Source organism: Marmota flaviventris, chromosome 19, assembly GCF_047511675.1.
Source record: "Marmota flaviventris isolate mMarFla1 chromosome 19, mMarFla1.hap1, whole genome shotgun sequence".
In the NCBI taxonomy this organism is placed as follows: Eukaryota; Metazoa; Chordata; class Mammalia; order Rodentia; family Sciuridae; genus Marmota; species Marmota flaviventris.
Genome location: NC_092516.1, coordinates 6,319,436 through 6,339,106, shown reverse-complemented (window position 1 = coordinate 6,339,106; position 19,671 = coordinate 6,319,436). Strand labels below are relative to the sequence as shown.

The 19,671-nt window shown below is 40.8% G+C and overlaps 1 protein-coding gene and 1 non-coding gene across 3 annotated transcripts; one reads left to right on the top strand and one right to left on the bottom strand.

Annotated features, from left to right (window-relative positions):
• Positions 1-2,549: 2,549 nt before the first annotated feature.
• On the bottom strand, positions 2,550-5,176 carry LOC114096925 (uncharacterized). Of its 2 annotated transcripts, XR_011705464.1 has the most exons (4): positions 5,012-5,176; positions 4,648-4,855; positions 4,344-4,439; positions 2,550-3,170 (listed from the first exon to the last, which is right to left on the bottom strand). It is a non-coding gene; the product is annotated as an uncharacterized protein (transcript). The 2 variants fall into 2 exon arrangements; XR_011705463.1 differs by having other exon boundaries at positions 4,648-5,176.
• An 82-nt stretch (positions 5,177-5,258) lies between these two features.
• Znf75a (zinc finger protein 75A) lies at positions 5,259-16,130 on the top strand. Its single transcript, XM_027940639.2, has 7 exons — positions 5,259-5,419; positions 7,097-7,612; positions 8,627-8,822; positions 9,734-9,825; positions 10,630-10,756; positions 12,503-12,613; positions 12,813-16,130. Exons 2-7 carry the CDS (start codon positions 7,205-7,207, stop codon positions 13,493-13,495), a joined length of 1,617 nt encoding a protein of 538 aa, XP_027796440.2. The 5' UTR covers positions 5,259-5,419; positions 7,097-7,204; the 3' UTR covers positions 13,496-16,130.
• Positions 16,131-19,671: the final 3,541 nt, after the last annotated feature.

Genomic DNA, 19,671 nt, shown 5'->3' with positions numbered 1-19,671 from the left:
TTGCACATGCTAGGTAAGCATTCCACTAATGAGCCACAACCCCAGCCCCAGGTCCTATCTTAAATAGAAAATAATAATATATTCATACATTTAAAGAAACGAAAGTTTATTATTTTCAAACTGTATAGTTTATAACCAATATGTAAATGAACAGTGATATGCAAAATAATGTCAGTTGATAAAAACAATGACAATTACAGTAGGCTTACATCAAACATGATCATGTAACTGCAGAAATCTTTAAACACAAAAATTTAATTACTAGAACCAGAAGTTGAGGGCATATTAAAGGTATCCTTAATATTATGAGGCCTAGGTGTCAAAAAACTACCAATTCTTGAGTGGATTCTACTCTGGAACTGTTTCCTGACTACTTCTTGTTGCATCTCTTTCAGTGTGGAATGAAACCTTTGAAATTCAGGTGTGGCATCCACAAAGTCAAGAAGGTAGTCCAAACTTTCTCTCACAGCAGATAACTTAAATTCAGTAGCCTGCTTCTCAATTCCTTCTCTTTGGGCAACTCCCTTTGTAATTCTACCTTTAGTTTTTGGAGGACAACCCTTTTCTTCATCAACTCCATTTAACCACACCTTATCATCATCTACCTTAGTTTTTAACTCACCACATTTTTCAAGAATCTCTCTGTAATCTCTACTTTCTAAGCCTTGGAGAGCATAGTCAGGTTCCTTTTTGTAAAGAAGATTTTCCCAGGCATTTACTATGGTTATTTGCTTTACTTCATCCCAACTTCTTGCCCAGTTAAAAACTGCATTTTTTATATTGTAGATTTTAATCTTGGAAATCCCGTTTTCCCCTTTATCTTGCTCATCTTCACTTTCTTCAAAAATTACCAGACTCTCTTCCAGTTGCTTCCATCTATAAAGTCGTTTGCAGCTCAAGGTCACACCCTGATTCATTGGTTGGATCAAAGTTGAAGAGTTATGAGGAAAGAACATACATTTTATTCGACCATCCTCACTGGTTAATGATTCAGCAGAAGGGTGAGCTGGGGAACTGTCCAGAAGTAACAATGCCCTGACATCCTCTTCATGGAATCTTAGGACATTAATTTGAAAATGCCGAACCTCAGGAACAAAGTTTTGAAAGAACCATTCTGAAAACAATTCCCTGGTGAACCAAGCATCTTTACTAGGTTTATATATCACAGGTAATGAACTTGTGTCCTCTCTCACACTTTTGGGCAGCTTTAATTTGCCAATAATAATTGATTTCAACTTATGAGTTCCATCTGCATTTGCACATAAAAGGGCAGACAACCGTTCTTTGTTTATTTTCCTCCCTGGCAGGCAGATATCTTTTCTACTTGCCTGAGTGTTTTCTGGCATTGACTTCCAAAAGAGGTCAGTCTCATCCCCACTGTATACCTGAGCTAGATGCAGTTTCTCCTCTTTGATTATCAAGGACAGTTTTTGTCTAAATGGCTCAACATTTTCTGAAGCTGAACTTACGATCTGTTCTCCACATACTTTTCGGTTCCCAATTGCATGCCTATTTCGAAATCTAAAAAGCCAACCAGTGCTGGCTTTGAAGTCTGTTCGTCCAAAACATTGTGCAAATCTCTCTGCAGCAGCCTGAAGCTCCACGCCTCTAACAGGGACACCAGCTGAGCGTTTCTGTTGGTACCACATGTATACTGCATCATCTACATCACTATATTTAGCTCCTGTTGTCCTCTTTCTCTTTTCAGCTCCTACTAATGGCATGTCCTGTTTCAGTACAAAATCCAAAATCAATTTCTTATTCTTTTTAATGTCATAAAATGTTGATTTACTGATTCCAAATTCATCCATTACATTTTTAAGAGATCGTCCAGCTTCAATCCTGCTGAGAACCTTCATTTTTTCCTCCAAATTCAATGTTGTATATTTCCCTCTCTTATTCATAGTGATTTTGATTTCAAACAGCCAAAAAAATAAAAGGGAAATACCTTACTGAATTGGGAAAAACATTTTAAAATAACAAAAAGCTAGTGGAGAGTCCTGGAAGGTTGCGGCATTTGTATTGGAGGGTAATGGGCTGAAAGGAATAAGGGCTCATGATTGAAGTGTCAGTCTTACGTACTCTCAAAATTGCCACTACCAAAGACACAGGAAATAGGTTTTCGGAACCCCATTGTTTTCTCTCCCTGATAGGGGTACCTGCATATATTCTCTAATTCAACAGAGGAAAAGGGACAAAATGAAGAGTAGAGGCATTGAGAGACATGTGCTCATAAGAACAGAACCAGGTGGATTAAATCTGTAATACAAAGTTGATGCTTGAGAAAGGAGTATGAAAAACTCAAAGGTAATGACAGGGTTATCTTGTATAGCAGAGATGCAGTATGGCTTCTTCCAAAATGACCTGGTTTTACCTCACTGCTGGAACAGAAAACTGTGCTCATGTTGCTCTGTATGAAGCCTTCACTGGGCAACAGTTCATCTACCTGTATAGACCCCAAGCCTCAAGGACCCTGACACTGGAACACCTGAAGAGCTAGAGCTTGGGGACAGTTATATAGAATTTCTAAGTGAAGAAAAGTCAGTAGGTTCTGTTGCACATATGAATGAAATTCAATCTTTATTGTATTCAATATAGCAGTCTCAAACTGAGCTTTAACCTGAGTGTGAATTTTGTTGCCAAGATTATATGTAAACAATTTGTTTGTAGCACTTTTTCACTCTCAGGTCTTCTTTCTTGGGTATATAAGATGTATTCTCAATTATTCTTTTTCATTGAAAAGGTTCCACATTTAGGATATCAAGCTTCAGAATCACGGAAATTCTCAGAGCTAAATCTGAAGTTTTACAAATACTTAACCACAGTTAAAAAAAAAAAAAGTCTACCATTTCACTTTTTTTCCTGTTTACATTAGGATGTCAACATACTTTTCATATTTCTCTTCAGTATAGATTTTACTTAATTTGCACCAAGAATCAATTGTCTGAAGAATTCAAAAGATTTCTCTAATGGTATTTCTGATCAGTTGCTTCTCATAGTTCCTTCTGTTGCCAAACTTTTCTATACTCTCAGATAATCCTTTCAGGAGCTCCTGGTGCTGCCCAAAGCCATTGCAGGTCGTAAGAAATGTTCTACTCTAATTCCATGGTTTTCATTCCAGAAACAATTTCATAAGAAACAAAAACTGCCACTTGTATCCACTCCAGGTGCTATGAAGAAAAAAATATGTCAGAAATGAGGAGAATGATTAGTATTTGTTCTTTTTCCTTCCCATTACATCAGAGCCTGACTGCCCCTTTATTCCCCAACTATATAGATTTCTCAAGTCTCTCATCTAAAAACCCAGAAGAGTCAGAGCAACAGTCTTCCTCAAACATCTGTTGCTAGATATGCCAACTCTGAGTTACAGAACACTAAGAAAATCATGAAAGAATATATTTAGATGGTAGAGCCAATGACAGGCTAAAATCAAGCAACTACTAAGTGGTAACTATTATAAATGATAAAAGAATATATTATTTGTTAGCCAATAGTAGCACCATTATCTCTAGTCAGTTACCCAGAAAAAACACTGTCCACTATGGCAGTTGAACAGATATCCCCAAATTAATTCATTGTATTTTGTTGTTTCCTAGCTGTACATTCATCACTTCTAAAAGAGTGCACAAGCAGGGAGAGATGCATCAAGAGCCAGGGAACTTTTATGGGCTCAACAGGAAGGGTAAGCAACTGTGGCACCAAACCTCACACAGTGAAAAGCATCAGTGGCCTTCATTTGCTATTCATCATTTTGCTTTGTTTCCTCTTTCTCTCCACAGTTTCTCTTTCCCCCTTCTTCTCCCTTTAACCAACTAATGAGATATAAGGGCACTGCTGGCATAAGTTTCCGTTATTCAACTTAATAAGTTCTAATTATATGTTCAGCATTAGGCCAGGTGATGAGATTCTCAATGCTAAGTTACTACTAGTTATGAAAGGCTGAGAACCATACTTACTTTTTAAATAATTAATTCTCAACCTGATTAAGATCTAAGGAAATGAACCTTCTTTGATACATATCCAAATGATTGAGGCTAATGCTCATTACTATCTGTTTAATCTCATTTAAAAAGGTTCAAGATCTGGGGCTGGGGTTACAGCTCAGTGGTAGAGCACTTGCCTCACACATGTGAGGCACTGGGTTTGATCCTTAGCACCACATAAAAGCAAATAAATAAAATATTGTGTTCATCTACAACTAAATATATATATGTGTATGTGTGGGTGTGTATGTGTGTGTATTTTTTTTTTTCATGATCTCTGCCTCAGATGATTATAATAACATTCTGTTCCCAAACAGAAGTAGTATATGGCCCCTGTCTTCATTCTGACTTTAAACTTACCTCTGGTTGAACTGCCCTAGAAAGATGTGCCGTCAAAAACCCTCCAACTGGAGCTCCGTTATTGATTTTCTCAAATGCAATAAGGTCCATATAAGCCTTTAAAAAAAAACACAACAAACTACTTCTGAAACTCTCCCTCTAAACATAGCCTGACTCTGTGAAAATGTACTTCCCATCTTTTATTCTAATTTTTTCAGCTTTCAAGCCTCCTCTTGTACTTTTCTGTACAAGTGTCCCCACTCTGCTGTGGGGAAAATTCCTCAAGGCCTTTTATAATTTCCCCCAACCCCAAATCAACTTTCACCTCCTTGGAGTTCTCACTAGTGATGTTGCTGAAGTTGCTTCGGCCCTCCGGGTTTCTCGCGGACTCCAGCGCCGGCTACACACAGTTCACCGAGCAGGGAACCTCTGACTGGCACAGGCTGACACTGCGAACGCTGGGGAACCTCCGGCGCGCTTCTGTCTCGTGCAGAGCTCAGGCACTGCCAGGACCAGACCAAAGGCCCGGAGCCCTGCGGGGAGGCAAGCTGCGGGGAGCGGCAGAGCCCGGAGGCCCGCGGAGCCGGAGCTACCTGCCTCACGAGCAAACAGCGCCCCCAGCCGCGGGGCAGGCGCCGCGTGGCCCTTCCAGAAAGCCTTGCGGACACGTGGGGCGCGCCGGGTCCTACCTGCAGGAACTGCCTGCTCTCCAGGAGCCCTCAGCGACGGCCGGGGCATGCGTGCCAGGCAGGGCGGCGAGGGCGGGCCCTGAGGGCTAGGGACCCTGTCGGTTCGGAAGCGTTGACTGTTCCCCGTGCCACGGGGCAGGCAGCCGCCCCTCCCGAGCGCCGTGAGCGCTGGCGCGCGGCCGTGGGGCACATCAACGCGAGGGAGGGGAGTGGCTGCACGTCACTTCCGCTTCCCGCCGCGCGCGGCTCCGGGACCACAACCGAGACGCTGCGGGTGGGCGTCTTGTCCAACGAAGGCCTGGCGGGTGTGCGTGGCTTTGCGCCTGCATCGGGGCGGGCGGAGCGCTGCGATCCGTAGGTGGCTCGCTTGAGCCTGGGGCAGCTGGAAGCGGAGCCGAGCCGTGCGAGGTAACCGAGGAGCTGCCATCCCGGGAAGACGGGTGTTCTGTAGGTGGCGGCATCCGGCCCGGGCGGCCAGAGCCTGCGGCGGGTACGGCCAGGGCGAAGCCACCGCCCGGCTCTGAAGGCTTTCCTGGCGCCCTTTGCGTGGGAGCGGGCCTCAGCGGGGCTAACTGGGGCGTGTGCCGCTGCACCCGGAAGGCTTCCCGCTGGGGCGCGGGAGGGCCGGCGGCACCTCCCGCAGCAGTTTCTGCCCAGGCCAAAGGAGGACGAGCCCCGGGCTCCGCAGCGGGGACGGCTGGGTAACATGCTTCACTGGGGGCTTTTCTTTGAATGCCTGTGGCATTTCGGCAGAGCTTTTCTTAGCCTTCCCTAGAGATCTAAATAACCCTCGAAGAAATGAGTCGCAGAGGGTCACCCCCCATCACCAACTCCCCTTCTCTCTCTTTTTTTTTTTTTTTTAAGTTTTGGGTGAAAGAAGTCCTCCACGCAAGACACTTCCCTGGGAGAGTTCCACTTTATTACAAAAGGCTATGGGCTTATATAGATCTAAGGAGAGATGGCAGGGCTTAGGTAAATGACGGGTCACTCGTTTATTGGTAAGTTCTTCCAGATGTCAGTTCCGGAGCCCACGAAATTAGTTCTTATTGGGGCTAAGGTTTCCTGCCAGCGAGATTTGAAATTGGCGCCGGCGGGGGTTTTTGGCGCTGGCAGGAAAGGCAGAGGCAGGAAGAGAAGCTTCTCAGGTGCCATGTTGGGTTTTTTTTTGGGGGTGTAGCTGCCATTATACCTTTTCCCAACATTGGGGATTGAACCCAGGGGTGCTCTACCATTGAGCTACATCCCAGCTCTTATTTATTTTGAGACAGGGTCTCAGTAAGTTGCTAAGGCTGGCTTCAAACTTACAATCCTCTTGCCTCTACTTGTGGGAATATGGGCATGTGCCATCACGTCTGCTCTTTTTCAAAAACTGGATAATTTGTAAATAAAAGCCAGCTGTGGGGGGGGTGTTCTAGGTTAAAAATTCATTTAAATCATTTGCATAGCGTCCTGTGTATGTCTTGCAAAAAATAATAATGAGCATTTAGTTGATTAGTTGGGAAATGCTTTTGGAGAAGAATATGGCTACCTTTCCCCTTAATTATTTTCCTTTTATTTTGGTTTCCTTCTCTTAAGCTCTCCTGCCATCATCCGTACGATGGAAAGGGCACTATCAACTGTTCCATGAAGTGAAGACTTCTATCTTCACAAATAAATGAAGGTCATTAGAAGTTATACCCCCTTACTAAAGACAGACTGGGTTGACCTGTTAAAATTTAAGAGGAACTCAATCTCTCCTAATCTGATTTTCTCTTATTCTTCACTTGTGAGAAACATGAGCTAGGAAGCACACCAATTGTCCTAGGATAATCCTAAACCAGTAGATGCCAATTTTCTCAACTACCAACCTTTCCTGAGTTGTTAATAAAAAAAAAGGCAGCAGTGTTATTTGACATTTATCTTCTCTGAGCTGGGTTGTGCTTTGAGTAATAGAAAAGGAGAGAAGTAAAGGACCTGGCTATTGATTTTTAAAGGGAAGGTAAGATAGGACCTTTTCTGTCCATTTTCCTCAATAAATAGCAAGTATTAAGGTTTGTGTGACTTTCTTATTGACATGTACTTTTTTTCTGCCCTCAACATCTGTAGGAAGAAGATACTTACATTGATTTTTATACCAGAGCAGACGGGCCTAATTTATCAAAGGTGGCACCAGCAGGGTGCCAAACACAGGAGCAAAACTGGTGCTAGTGCAGAATGATGATGGTAGATCTGAAGGTGGTTGAGCATTTGGACCCTCAAATCAGAACTCTGTGGGAGACTAAGGAGCCTGTGACACAGAGCTCCAATCAAAGTAAGAAATCTGCACAGACAGACAGTTTGGATCCCAAGAGTTCTTGCTGGCATTTCCGGAACTTTCATTATCCCAAAAGAGCTGGACCCCGTGAAGCTGTCAGCCAGCTTCAGGAATTATGCCGTCTGTGGTTAAGACCAGAGATTCACTCAAAGGAGGAAATCTTGGAATTGCTGGTGCTAGAGCAGTTCCTGACCATTCTGCCCAGAGAGATGCAGGCCTGGATGCAGAAACACCATCCACAGAGCGTTGAGGAGGCTGTTGACTTGGTGGAACACTTACAAAGGGAATCTGGTCAAAGGAGGAATGGGGTGAGAAGGAAGATTTCTAACATGTATAGTGAAATAGGATGGGGGAAGTTAATTGAGAAATGATGAATTAGTTCTACTGTATTGTGCTTTTAAGGCATTTACGTTGGGACTTGAAATCATAAGCACACAGGAAAGGAAAAGTCCACTAGTTCCATAGATCACAGCAGGGATTTCCTTGACTTTAGAGAAAAAATAATTGAATTTTGCTCTTTTTTGGAGCCATGATTAATGGGGTGATCTTGCCTGAGGAGACAGAACCTGAATTCTTAGAAACAAATAAAAGCCAATAAGGTGAGTGAGGGTAGATCCAAAATAGGGAGGATGCCTAGAGACCAAAGGAGAACAAGGATAATAAAGGAGGAATTCAAACAACTAGGGGAAACTGCAGAGGGAAAGAAGAAAATAGAGAAGAGGGAAGCAAAAATTTGGAAAGAAGGAAAATCCCAACAGAGTAGCTACAAGAAGAAAGACATTGAAGGATAGTTGCTTCCCTACCTTAAGGGTCTCCATTACCCTTCCTTTGTGGCTTGTTCTTGGCTTTGCTGGTGAGTGAGAAAAAAGGGTATACCCTTGGCAGGTGCCAAACACCTGCTGACCTTAGACCTACTAGGAAGTTTACAGGGCAGGACTTTTGGTATCAATCATCTGGGTGTGGGAGCCGTTCTTCCTCTCTCATTTTCTTTAATTTATTCACTTTCCCTATGAAAACCTCCCCTAGTTATGGGGTAAATGTGATTGACAGGAAAACTTTTATTTAATTCCTTAATTTTTAGAGAAAATGAGAAGATAGGAAATCACCCAGGAAAGGATCTAAGGCAAAGGAAAAAGCCAGACCAAGTCAGTATAAGAATAGGTTCAGTGCCCAACCTTGGTAGTGGCCTGAGGTAGATTTGTATGCAAAGGTTGCTGTTTTGTTTCAAGCTTATAGTTTGGAGTATACATTTGTTCCACCGTCTGTTCCACTTCCCAACCAAAAGAAAGTTCTGCAGTAACAAGGATGGGGATTATTTCTAGGTTGAAATCCATGAGCTGGGAAAGGAGCCAGTACTTTTGGGAGAAACAGCAGAGGCCCCAGGCTTAAAGGTGAAGCCAGCAGAGTCTCAATCAGAAGGCAAGTCTCAGGATGAAGAACTTTGGAATACATACCAGGGTATACAAGAACATCTGAGCAGGAGTATTTGTAAAGAAACGGAGTCTGTATTTGAGAGTGGTAAGGAATTTCATGATAATTTCTTTCTGAGAAATGTGATAGTAATTTGTTAAGCCAAAATGTAGTGGTCATATTTTGGGTACCCAGTTCTGTAGATCTGTGAAAGCAGTCATGATTAGCAGTTATGATGTCCCTTCAGACAGTGGCAAAGGTAGGGGTTGGCCTGGGGTGTAGAAACAAACTACAAAACCCTGGTAATAACACCATGAACTCCATTCCTTAGAAAAGTGGAGAGAAGGAAAAGAAACAAAGCAGGAAGGTTTGGGGCCACTCATATTCATAAAATACAAAAAGAATTACAATCAGAAATGGACTTTTAGCCTCTGGGCACAGTGGCACACAACTGTAATCCCACAGCTTGGGAGGCTGAGACAGGAGGATTGCGAGTTCAAAGCCAGCCTCAGCAAAGAGCCAGGCACTAAGCAACTCAGTGAGACCCTGTCTCTAAATAAAATCAAAAAAGGGTCGGAATGTGGCTCAGTGGTCAAGTACCCCTGAGTTCAATACCTGGTACCAAAAAAAGGGGGGAGGGTGCTTTAAGCAAAAGCAAATGGTCTGTTAGTGGCAGAATGTGAAGACAATTGTGCACCAGGAAAAAAATAATAAAAGACAAGTTCATTTCTTGTATACAGGAGTCCCTGAGTGCTTCATTTTGGAATATCTTTAATTATTGCCTAACTCAGAACAATTTATGCATGAATGGAAAATGAAAAGGGATTTTATTAATTTCTCATGACTAAGTTAACAGTCAACTGGGGAACTAGTTCTAAGAATTTGGTAGGTACTTGGTTCTTATTTATGAGAAGCCACTCTGTCACCACATCACTTGTAAAGAGGATCTGTATTTCAGAAATGAACTCAAGAGGTTTATAGACAAGAGAAATTTCCTCTGGTTCTTTTTCCACCCACAGATGTACCTGCTCAGCAGAGTCTAGCCTTTTCTGAACAGAAAAACACCAAAGACTGGACATTGGCACCTGATCTTGTCTTGTCTGAATCCCAGGTGAGCTTTGGTTTTTAGCTGTTTAGAGTTGCCTTTTCCTGCTATCCATTATTCATACTATCCAGGAGGAACTCAGAAGCATGTTAGATCCAGTCTTTGTCACTTGGGGTACCTCTTAGGCTGTTTGCCAATCCTTTCACCCATTTCTGGCTTCTTTCTTTTTATAATGCAGTCAGGTGTTGCATGATGGTGGGGATACTTTCTGAGAAATGTGTCATTAAACAACTTTGTTGTGCAAACATCATAAATGGTGCTTACACATCCCTAGATCATGTAAGTCACTTATTCAGTGAGACCTGTTGATGCAGTCAAGAGACATGGTAAGTACAAGATGTATGAAGCTGCTGCTATCACAACATTGGGATACTGTTTTCTAGTAAACTTTTTTTTCCCAGTATACCAGGAGTACACTCCTAACAATTAAAAATATGGTAAATACATAAACCAATAACTTAAAAAATAAATGTGTTTTTAATTAATATGTACTGTACATTACTGTGTGTTATACTTTTGTACAACTAGTAGCCCAGAAGGTTTATTTATACCAGAATCACTACAAACACATAAGAAAGGCATTGTTCCATGATGTCATTAAGCAATAGAAAATTTCTAGCTTCATTATAATGTTACAGAATGACCTTCATATGTGTGGCCTATTGACCAAAACGTTCTTATGTGGCACATAACTATAATCATGTACTGTTAATTCCTTCATAGCCTGGCCTACCGTACAGTTCTTATCTAGGTGTTTGGGCTGCTTCTGTAGTAATGTAAGTACTAAACTAAGTCCATTATTTTCCTTAGAGCTTGTTGACATTTGAAGAAGTAGCCATGTATTTTTCCCAGGAAGAATGGGAGTTATTGGATCCCACTCAGAAGGCTCTCTACAATGATGTAATGCAGGAAAACTATGAGACTGTCATCTCGCTAGGTAAAGATTTTTCCTCCCATGTGTAGAAATCAAGTAACCTGACTCATTCTTGGCTTACTAAGAATGAAATCCCATGAGATTTCTCTAGCTGGTTGGTTCTCAACTAGATGGTGTGGGGAGGGAGAAGATGTGTCCCTTACATGTGGGAGCTTTTCCCAAATGTACATGCAAATTTCTTATCATGCATAGAATTCTTGATCCATTTCCTTTCTTTTATCCCAAATCTGCTCTTACACATCTTTCCCATCTTGGTAAAGGATTATCTAGATGGTTCAGGCAAAAAAAAAAAACCCAAATAGTTATCCTTTAATTTTGCCATCATATCCCATTAGTAACCCATAAGCAAGTTGTCTTAGCTCCACTTTATTATGTACTGACTTCACCTATGACTCAACCTCTTGAACTCTGTTAGCATCCTCATCTAAAGCAGCATCATCTCGAACCAGATAGCTTTCTAACTCTGTTGCCTTGCCTCTACTCTTGCCCTCCCACTATCTGTTTATCACACAATGACCAGAGTGATCTTTTAAGAATTTCTTTGGATTATAACATTTTATTGCTTCAGAATTATACAGTGATTTCTTAAATTCAAAATAAGCTCATTATCCTTATCAGAGCACTCAGACTCTCCATGATCTGGCCTTGCCTCCTGCCACAAGTACCTTTGCTTAATCCTCTTTGGCCACATTGATTTTCCTGTTGTTTCTTGATTTTGCATACTCATTTCTGCTTCCCTTTCTCCTCTGCTTGGCATGCTTTTCTACCACGTTGTAAAATTCTCAACTTTTATGTTTCTGCTCAAGCAATACTTTGTCAAAGAATGCTTCCCAGAGTAGAATCATAAGACTCTTTTGTAACGTCTTCAGTGTGCTTCAAAACATTTATTGCTTCTTGACATTCTTTGGCTTGTTTTATTTACTCACTTGCTTTACTAGTATACTAGAATATAAGCTTTCTAAAATCAGGACATTGAGCTTCTTTACCACTATAGCTCCAGCCCATAGAGCATCATATCCACTCAATAAATAAATAAATAAAAACAAGATATTAACTTATTTTTGGTACTGAGGATTGAACCCAGGACCTTGTGCATGCAAAACACATGCTATACCCTGGAGTTAAATCCACAGTTCCAATAAATATTTTTTGAAAGAATGAATGATATATAGTTCTCATACTGGCCAAACTATTTAGAAAAGGTCTACCAAGTGTTCTTGGTCCATTTCTTCTACCTGAATGTAGAACTGTGAACTATAAGAGGGGTAGAAATCCATCCTCATCCATGGCCTGGTGCTAAATAAGTAAATCTAAATAAACAGCTATAAGTATGACAGCAGTTACTTGTGGATATGATACTAACCTACAGACTTTCATATTGGCTCCACTATACATGGTCTTATCCAGTATGAATTTTCTTGAGTTATTAAGACCAGCCTGTATTTCTTGTAACCTCTGGAATTTGGTTCCTTTTTGGTTGAACAGAGTGTATTCTTGGTAACAGAAGAGGGAAAATGTACACTGGGTTTCTATTCCCTATATCCTTTTCATTGATCTACCTTGGGGTTTATTTCTTAGCCTCTGCTTGCACATCCAACCATGAATGCAGTATAATATAGTGTAAACATGATACTAGATCTGGGGTAACAAAGTGTAGAATTGTCCTTCTGTCTTCCTGAGTAGTCTGAAATTAGTAGATCAATTCATTGTGAAGTTGAAGTCTTTGACCTCATTTTTCCCATTTCACAGCATTATTTGTGCTCCCCAAACCCAAAGTGATCTCCTGTCTAGAGCAAGGGGAAGAGCCATGGGTTCAAGGATCCTCAGAGTTCAAAGACTATCCCAGAGAGTCTCCTACAGGTAAATATACCATGGGAGGAGGAGACATGTACCTTGATGTGATCCTTTACATGGACTTAACATTCTAAGGTTCTGCTAGTCTGATTTTTTTTTAACCCATGTTCATTTTGTTTGTTTTAATAAATCACCATTGAATTTTTCCTTCCTTGTGGTTCTGTTGTTCTAGGACACAGATGGCTTATTCTTATGTTTATTCCAGCAGGGTTAAAACAAAAAAAGGACGCTGAAAATCATCAGCCTGTATCTCTTTCTGACTTGGAAATGCAAGCACCAAGAGATACAGTATCAAAAAAGGCCAAAGTGAAAGTTCCCCAGAAAACAATGGGCAAAGAAAATCATGGTGATACCCACAGAGTAGGAAAATGGCACCGAGATTTTCCAGTGAAGAAAAGAAAGAAACTTTCAACATGGAAACAAGAGCTGCTAAAACTTATGGACCTTCACAAGAAAGACCGTACAGGAGAAAAGCCTTTTAAATGCCAGGAATGTGGGAAAAACTTCAGAGTTAGCTCTGACCTTATTAAGCACCAAAGAATTCACACAGAAGAGAAGCCTTATAAGTGTCAACAGTGTGATAAGAGGTTTAGATGGAGTTCAGATCTTAATAAGCACTTAACAACACATCAAGGAATAAAACCATATAAGTGTTCATGGTGTGGGAAAAGCTTCAGTCAAAATACAAACCTTCACACACACCAAAGAACTCACACAGGAGAGAAGCCCTTTACATGTCACGAATGTGGAAAAAAATTCAGTCAGAACTCCCACCTCATTAAACACAGGAGAACCCACACAGGTGAACAGCCTTATACCTGTGGTATATGCAAGAGAAACTTCAGCAGACGGTCAAGCCTTCTTAGACACCAGAAACTCCACCAATGAAGGGAAGCTTGTCCAGTGTCCTTATTCTGAGGAAATTCACCAAATGGAGTTTGACACTGAAAAAATGCAAAATCATGAAGCATGAAGAATTTTTCCTCATCAGAAAATTGGGTACATATATCATATGATTCATAGAAAGATTGACCCAGCCATGGATACATTAGTTGTACTACTTACTGTTTTTACTTTTAACTGTCAGGGAATTCCTTAGCATAAGAGATGTTCTAAGAGCATCTGGATAAGGGAAAGGGCTCTTTTGGGATTGTACATGGAAAATAGCAACTTCAGCTTTAGATAGCAGATGCAGCCAGTTAGTAGTTCACTGTGATGACAGAAGTAAATACAGATGGTTTTGCATTGATCTCTCCAGTCACTTCAACATAGTAGAAACATTTGTAATATAGTCTTCCAAGATGAAAAACAGTGAACATTTGTCTATATTTAATTGCAAACCATTGTCTTCAGGGTAACAGGCTTAACATTTTCAGTGATCTTGTGGGGCAGAAATTAATTCGAATGGAAAGTTTTTTCCAGAAGCTAAATTAGATTTTTTTCCTTTCTCTTGTCATTAGACACTGTTCACTAGAGTGGACATCATTGGAGTTTCTTGAACTTTTTAGCAACTTAAGCTCTTGAATCCTTCCTGTTAGCACAAATTTTACTGTGATAAAACAATATTTACTTCACCACTAGGGAATCTGCCAGGTGGACTAATAATGCACTATTTATGCCTCTCATTGGTGGTGTTTGAAAAATGGAAAACATCTTTAATGAGAGCATATGAAAACGGGTTGGAATTTGTAGCCATGAATATATATTAGATGTAAGGATTTTCTGTGATAAAAGTAGACTGTTTCCTTACCTCAAGATGTCAGGATAAAGCAGTCATAAAAATTAGCACTTGTCCAAGGATGAAAGAAAGTTTAGGATCAACTTCTTACAGTTTTTGTTTACTTCTTAATTTGGCTTTTGTTTCTTAAGAAAAAAAGAGTTAATGTTTGTATGAGAACTGGAATGTGTGTGTGCTATTTGAACATGTATTCGGCAGGAGTTTGGATTCCTAAAAGGAAAGTTTGGTAACTGACGATTGGTGTTGGGCAAGTATAGGTAGATCTACATCCATGTTGTTATGTCTCACACTGAAAGTTCTTAAGCAGGGTCCACCTGTCTGTTCTTTCCAGCACAGTATAGGTGATAAATTTGATGGATTGCTGTCAGTCTGCATAGCCTATGGATTTTCTTAAAACTGACAAAACAGTAACTCAGGTTTGTTCCTGGTATGGCTTTTAGGTATGTCAAGAAAGAGATTAATTATCTCTTCCAAGTCTCTCTTAAATAACAAGTTGAGACTCAAAGAGATGGAGGGCCAGTATGGTGCATACCTGTAATCCCAGCTTCTTGGGAGGCCAAGGCAGGAAGATCACAAGTTCCAGGCCAGCCTGGGCAATAGGGAGATGCTGTCCCAAAATTTAAAAAGGGCTGAGGATGTAGCTCAGTGTTAGAGTGCTTACCTGGCATAGGTAAGGACCTGGGTTCAATCCCCAGTACCTCTCCCCCAAACACACATACACAGGCTTAAGAACTCATTGCTAGAGGGTCTGTGGACTATCACATAGCATCATCTATCATATATGAAGGCAGGATTAGTAGGACCAACTTATTACGTTATCCCTACACAGCCAGCCTGAATAATGTGTTATATTGAATTCTAGCTTGTAAAACACTTATGTTTCTTGATTGGCATTTCTTGGTTGGTTTGTGAAACACTCTTGTTGTCTCCATTTTCTCTCTGAAATAGAGATATCATTCAATTCAGGGTTGTTTGGGGATTAGATGGATTGATGAAAGTACAGCACCTAAAACAGGGCCTTGCCCATAGAAACATGGTGAGTATATGTTCTTTCCCTTTCCCCTGCTTCCCAGTGGTAAGTTGGACTGGCCAGCTACATTAAGGAGGCAAATGGCATTTGTGGCAACTCCATTCAGAAATTGAGCACTTACAGTTATTAGGCTAAGATGACTTGATTCTTGGCTTTAGTGTTTTATTGTGTACATCACGAGAACCACCTGAGCTATTGGTCAGGAGCTCTTGGCAGTTTTATCTCTGAGGTCAGTTGCACCAAGTTTATTTTCTAAGCCAGCCAGCTATGAGGCTGTGGTCTGCCTAGTCTTTCAGTCTTTGACCATTCTCTCAGGACATACATGTATTTCTTAACAGATATGCAGTCACTCAGCTCTATTGTGTTCTGGACGCTGTCCTAGACTCTGAAGAGACAGCAAAGGAGAGAACACATCCTTTCATGGAGATTGTATTCCAGTGAATTTAGGAGGACTGAGGTAAAAAGAATGGTTTAGCTTTCTTGTTTCTTGCAGTAAGGTAGGATCATGAGAGATTTGGTCAGTGGGTCATGGGCAGAAGCCTCACTTCCGGGCTGACACATTTGTTTTCTGGTGCAAGACTCTAGTACTCTCCTTTCCTGCCTTAATCATGGAAACACATATATGAGTAGAGGAGCCACAAGATCAAAGCCATCAGGAATATTGAGTCCCAGCTTAGAGGTCAGGTTTTCTGAAGCCCCCAGACCTGTAATGTATTTTGTGGGAATGAAAAATAAATTTCATGTTAAAGCATGGACATACTGGTGCCGTGTGTTTCTGCAGCATAACCTAGCCTGTTTAAGCAATTGTTTGGTGGGTACACTTGTAGAAATCAAGAAAATTTCCCTTTTCATTTCACCTGACTTTGGTCCTTTAAGGATCTAGCTTCTCTTATATGCTTGGCAGCTAATGCAATTCCAGTTGAAACAATTAGGCACTCAAGACTGTAGGTTATAGGGAAGAAAGAAATTGCTGTCTGGGACAGTGATGTCAAGGGGAAATTAATGGTTCAAGTGGACAAGGCAACCCTTCCTTCCTCTCTAGCTTTATTCTGTTTTCCTCATTGTTTGTCTTCCTGTCCCCCACCCCTCCCCTGGACCTCACCTGTAGGTGGTGTGTCTATTGATGTTTGGGTTGGGGAGGGAGTAGGGGTTACCTTCCTTTTTTTTTTTTTTTTTTTTGTTTTGTTTTTTTAGAGAGATTTTTAAAAATATTTATGTTTTAGTTTTTGGTGGACACAACATCTTTATTTTATTTTTATGTGGTGCTGAGGATCGAACCCAGTGCCCCACTCATGCCAGGTGAGTACGCTACCGCTTGAGCCACATCCCCAGCCACCTTCCATTCTTGATGGAATAGTATAATTTGGAAACTGCCTCTGTTATACTTACTGTCAGTTGTATACCTTAGAAAACAGAAGAGATATAGGGCAAAGCACATTTTCTCAGACTGGTGTAGAGAGGAAAGTGGCTGCTCTGAGCTAAGAGATGACAGTTGGGGAGAAACTTGAGCAGGAAATTAGGACAGTTGCAGTTCTTCAGTGAGAAGCTGCCAGTGGGAAAGTCCTGGCTTAGACTGTAGTGATCAACACAGTGTCTCACATTGTCTTAGATTTGAAATTTGGGGTAGAATTTGGAAGAAAGGTTTTGTGAATCTTTGTTCAAATATGAAATATGAGAGGCAACTGTAGCTTTAGCCTTAAACATTAAGCACTAAAGTTCTAATGAATATGTCCTTCAAAAGCAGCCAGATGATTTCCAGCACAAACCAGAATGGTGCTTTATTTTCATTTGTTCAGATAGCAGTATTAACAAAGTTGTTTCTGAGAACTGTATCATTTCTTAGTCTAGACTGCCTTCATCTCCCCCTGCTAGTCTAAGTGGCCAGTTGCTAGAATCAGCCCAGATGTGGAGTTCTTGCCATTGAGCTTTGCTCCCTTACCACATACCCAAAAGTAATGGCCAAGTAATCATGGACTGGAATCTCAAATTGTGAGCCAAAATAAATCTTTTCTTTTTTTAAGTTGATCATCTCAGGTATTATAGTAATGGAAAGCTGATACATAAGTATAAAGCCATATTTTTGTTACTGAATCTTTCTACACTTGTTACTTGTATAGTTTTTTGTGTAGGTTCACTGGGGAGCAAGGTTGGGCCACTTTGAGACACCTTCAGTAGATTTATTTAAAATCTTTTTATCAGTGGTTATGAGGCAAAAATGATTACCAAGACATGATAGAGAATATGTGGCTGGGCACAATGGTGCACACCTGTGATCACAGAGGTATGAGAGGCTGAGGCAGGAGGATCACAAGTTCAAGACCAGCTTCATTAATTTAGCAAGACTCTAAGCAACTTAGTGAGATCTTGTCTTGAAACAGAAAATGAAAAGGACTAGGGATGTAGCTTGATGGTAAAGCGCCTCTGGGTTCAATCCCCAGTACTTGGACCAGGTACAGACTGTGGCAGATTTAATAGATTGTCAATGGTCATTTAGTTGAAGAAAATACATTATGGTGCATTAGCTTCATGTTCTGAGACCATCTCAAGGGCTCTCTCTACCAAATTGACCATGAAATCATGAGAAAAGATACCTAAATAAACTACACAATATTGTATTGGATTTCTCTCTGTGTATATTTGTGACACATACATATTAACACATACACAAATACACTTTGTGGGTAGCTATAGAGGTAGATATTTAAATATGCTTCTGAGACAAATAGCCATGCTAAATGAGGCATGTTGGTATCAGATCTGGGTATTAGTGATCACGACTATCTCCACGGTACGGGAAAAATGTTATGAGGCAGGACAATATTCCTCTGACCACAGCCTGGGACAGCCAGAACAAACCCAGCACTCACCTACAGTAGGTAACATGATGGGGTATATACTCCCTCCAGAATGGAGCACATTATACCCTCACCACCATTCTCTGTACAAGATGCTATCCATCTTGTCATTAAGGAAATTTCCACCACTATAGACCATCCACTAGTCTTTGACCACAGCTCCACATGAATCCTGTACTTTTGGAAGGTAGTGTTCAGTGCCCTCTGTTCTATTCTACGAGGAGCTTTATACATGTGACTGATATTTGTTGACTGCCACCAAACACCTTTTTTACCTTTCCTCCTTTTAATCTGAGAGGTTCCTGGCCCTGGTTACCAGGAGTGGAGAATGTGACCATAACTAAGTTATTAAGAGAAGGATTCTACCTCTGGTTAGGCATATGACCTTAAGCCAACCGTCTCAGAACTTTTATTGGAAATGCTAGAACAAATTCAGCTTTTGCCATATAAGTAACCGAGTAGCTATTGCCAGTCTTCTTGAAATGAGAAGAGATATGAGCTTTAGGATGAAACCAACATCATAAAAGGCAAAGCACAATGATAGAAATTCAGGCCTTGGTACCATAATGGAGCTGTAGGATCAAGTATCACCTGACACCTAGAATTGCTATGAACATTTTAGCTATATCAATCTACACCTTCCCTTCATTGTTAAAGCCAGTGTAAATTGGGGTTTCTCTTTATTATAACTGAAAGAAACATAAAGATATATAGTAATAAGAATATATCTAGGAGATAGACAATTCTTTTATATATACCTATCTAAAAGATTTTTAATGGAAAATATCAAGCATACATTTAAAAAAGAGAATAGTATAATAAAAACCCCATAGGCCTCAAAATTGTGACTATCTTGCTATCTTGTTTCATTTATCCCTTTCTGCTTTTTGTGTTTTGTTTGGGGATGGTTGTTTGCTTTGAAGGGTTTTAAAGCAAACCTCAGACATAACATTTCCCCATAAATAGTTCAGTTTGTAAGAGAGAAATAATTTTTAACAATCTCTGCCCTAAATCACCTTTGAGGGAAAAGTTCCCACTCAGCAGAGCCCTGTCTCCCCCAGGAGTCAGGTTAATTGAGAGCTAAGGAGCTACCTATTCCTCCCTCAGCGGGCAACCAAAACTTGACCAAGGATTTCTCAAGATGGCTTTGTAAGAGGACCCTCTTGGCCGCCTGCCTGGGGCATTCATTTATGAGAATAGTAGACATCCCAAATGCCCCATAATGAGGGTGGTGCAGAGGGGATACCAGCTCTCCATAATAATCACCAGAGCAACTTATTAATTGGAAACTTACCTGATCTACTGTAGCACTTTTAATGAGCCCCATAGTGATTTGTTAATTAAAAGTTCAGTGGCATAGGTTAATTGTTGGTTTCCTGGAAGCCCAAAGAGCACAATAATAATAATAATTACCTTCCAACATATGTAGAGTACTTCCTCA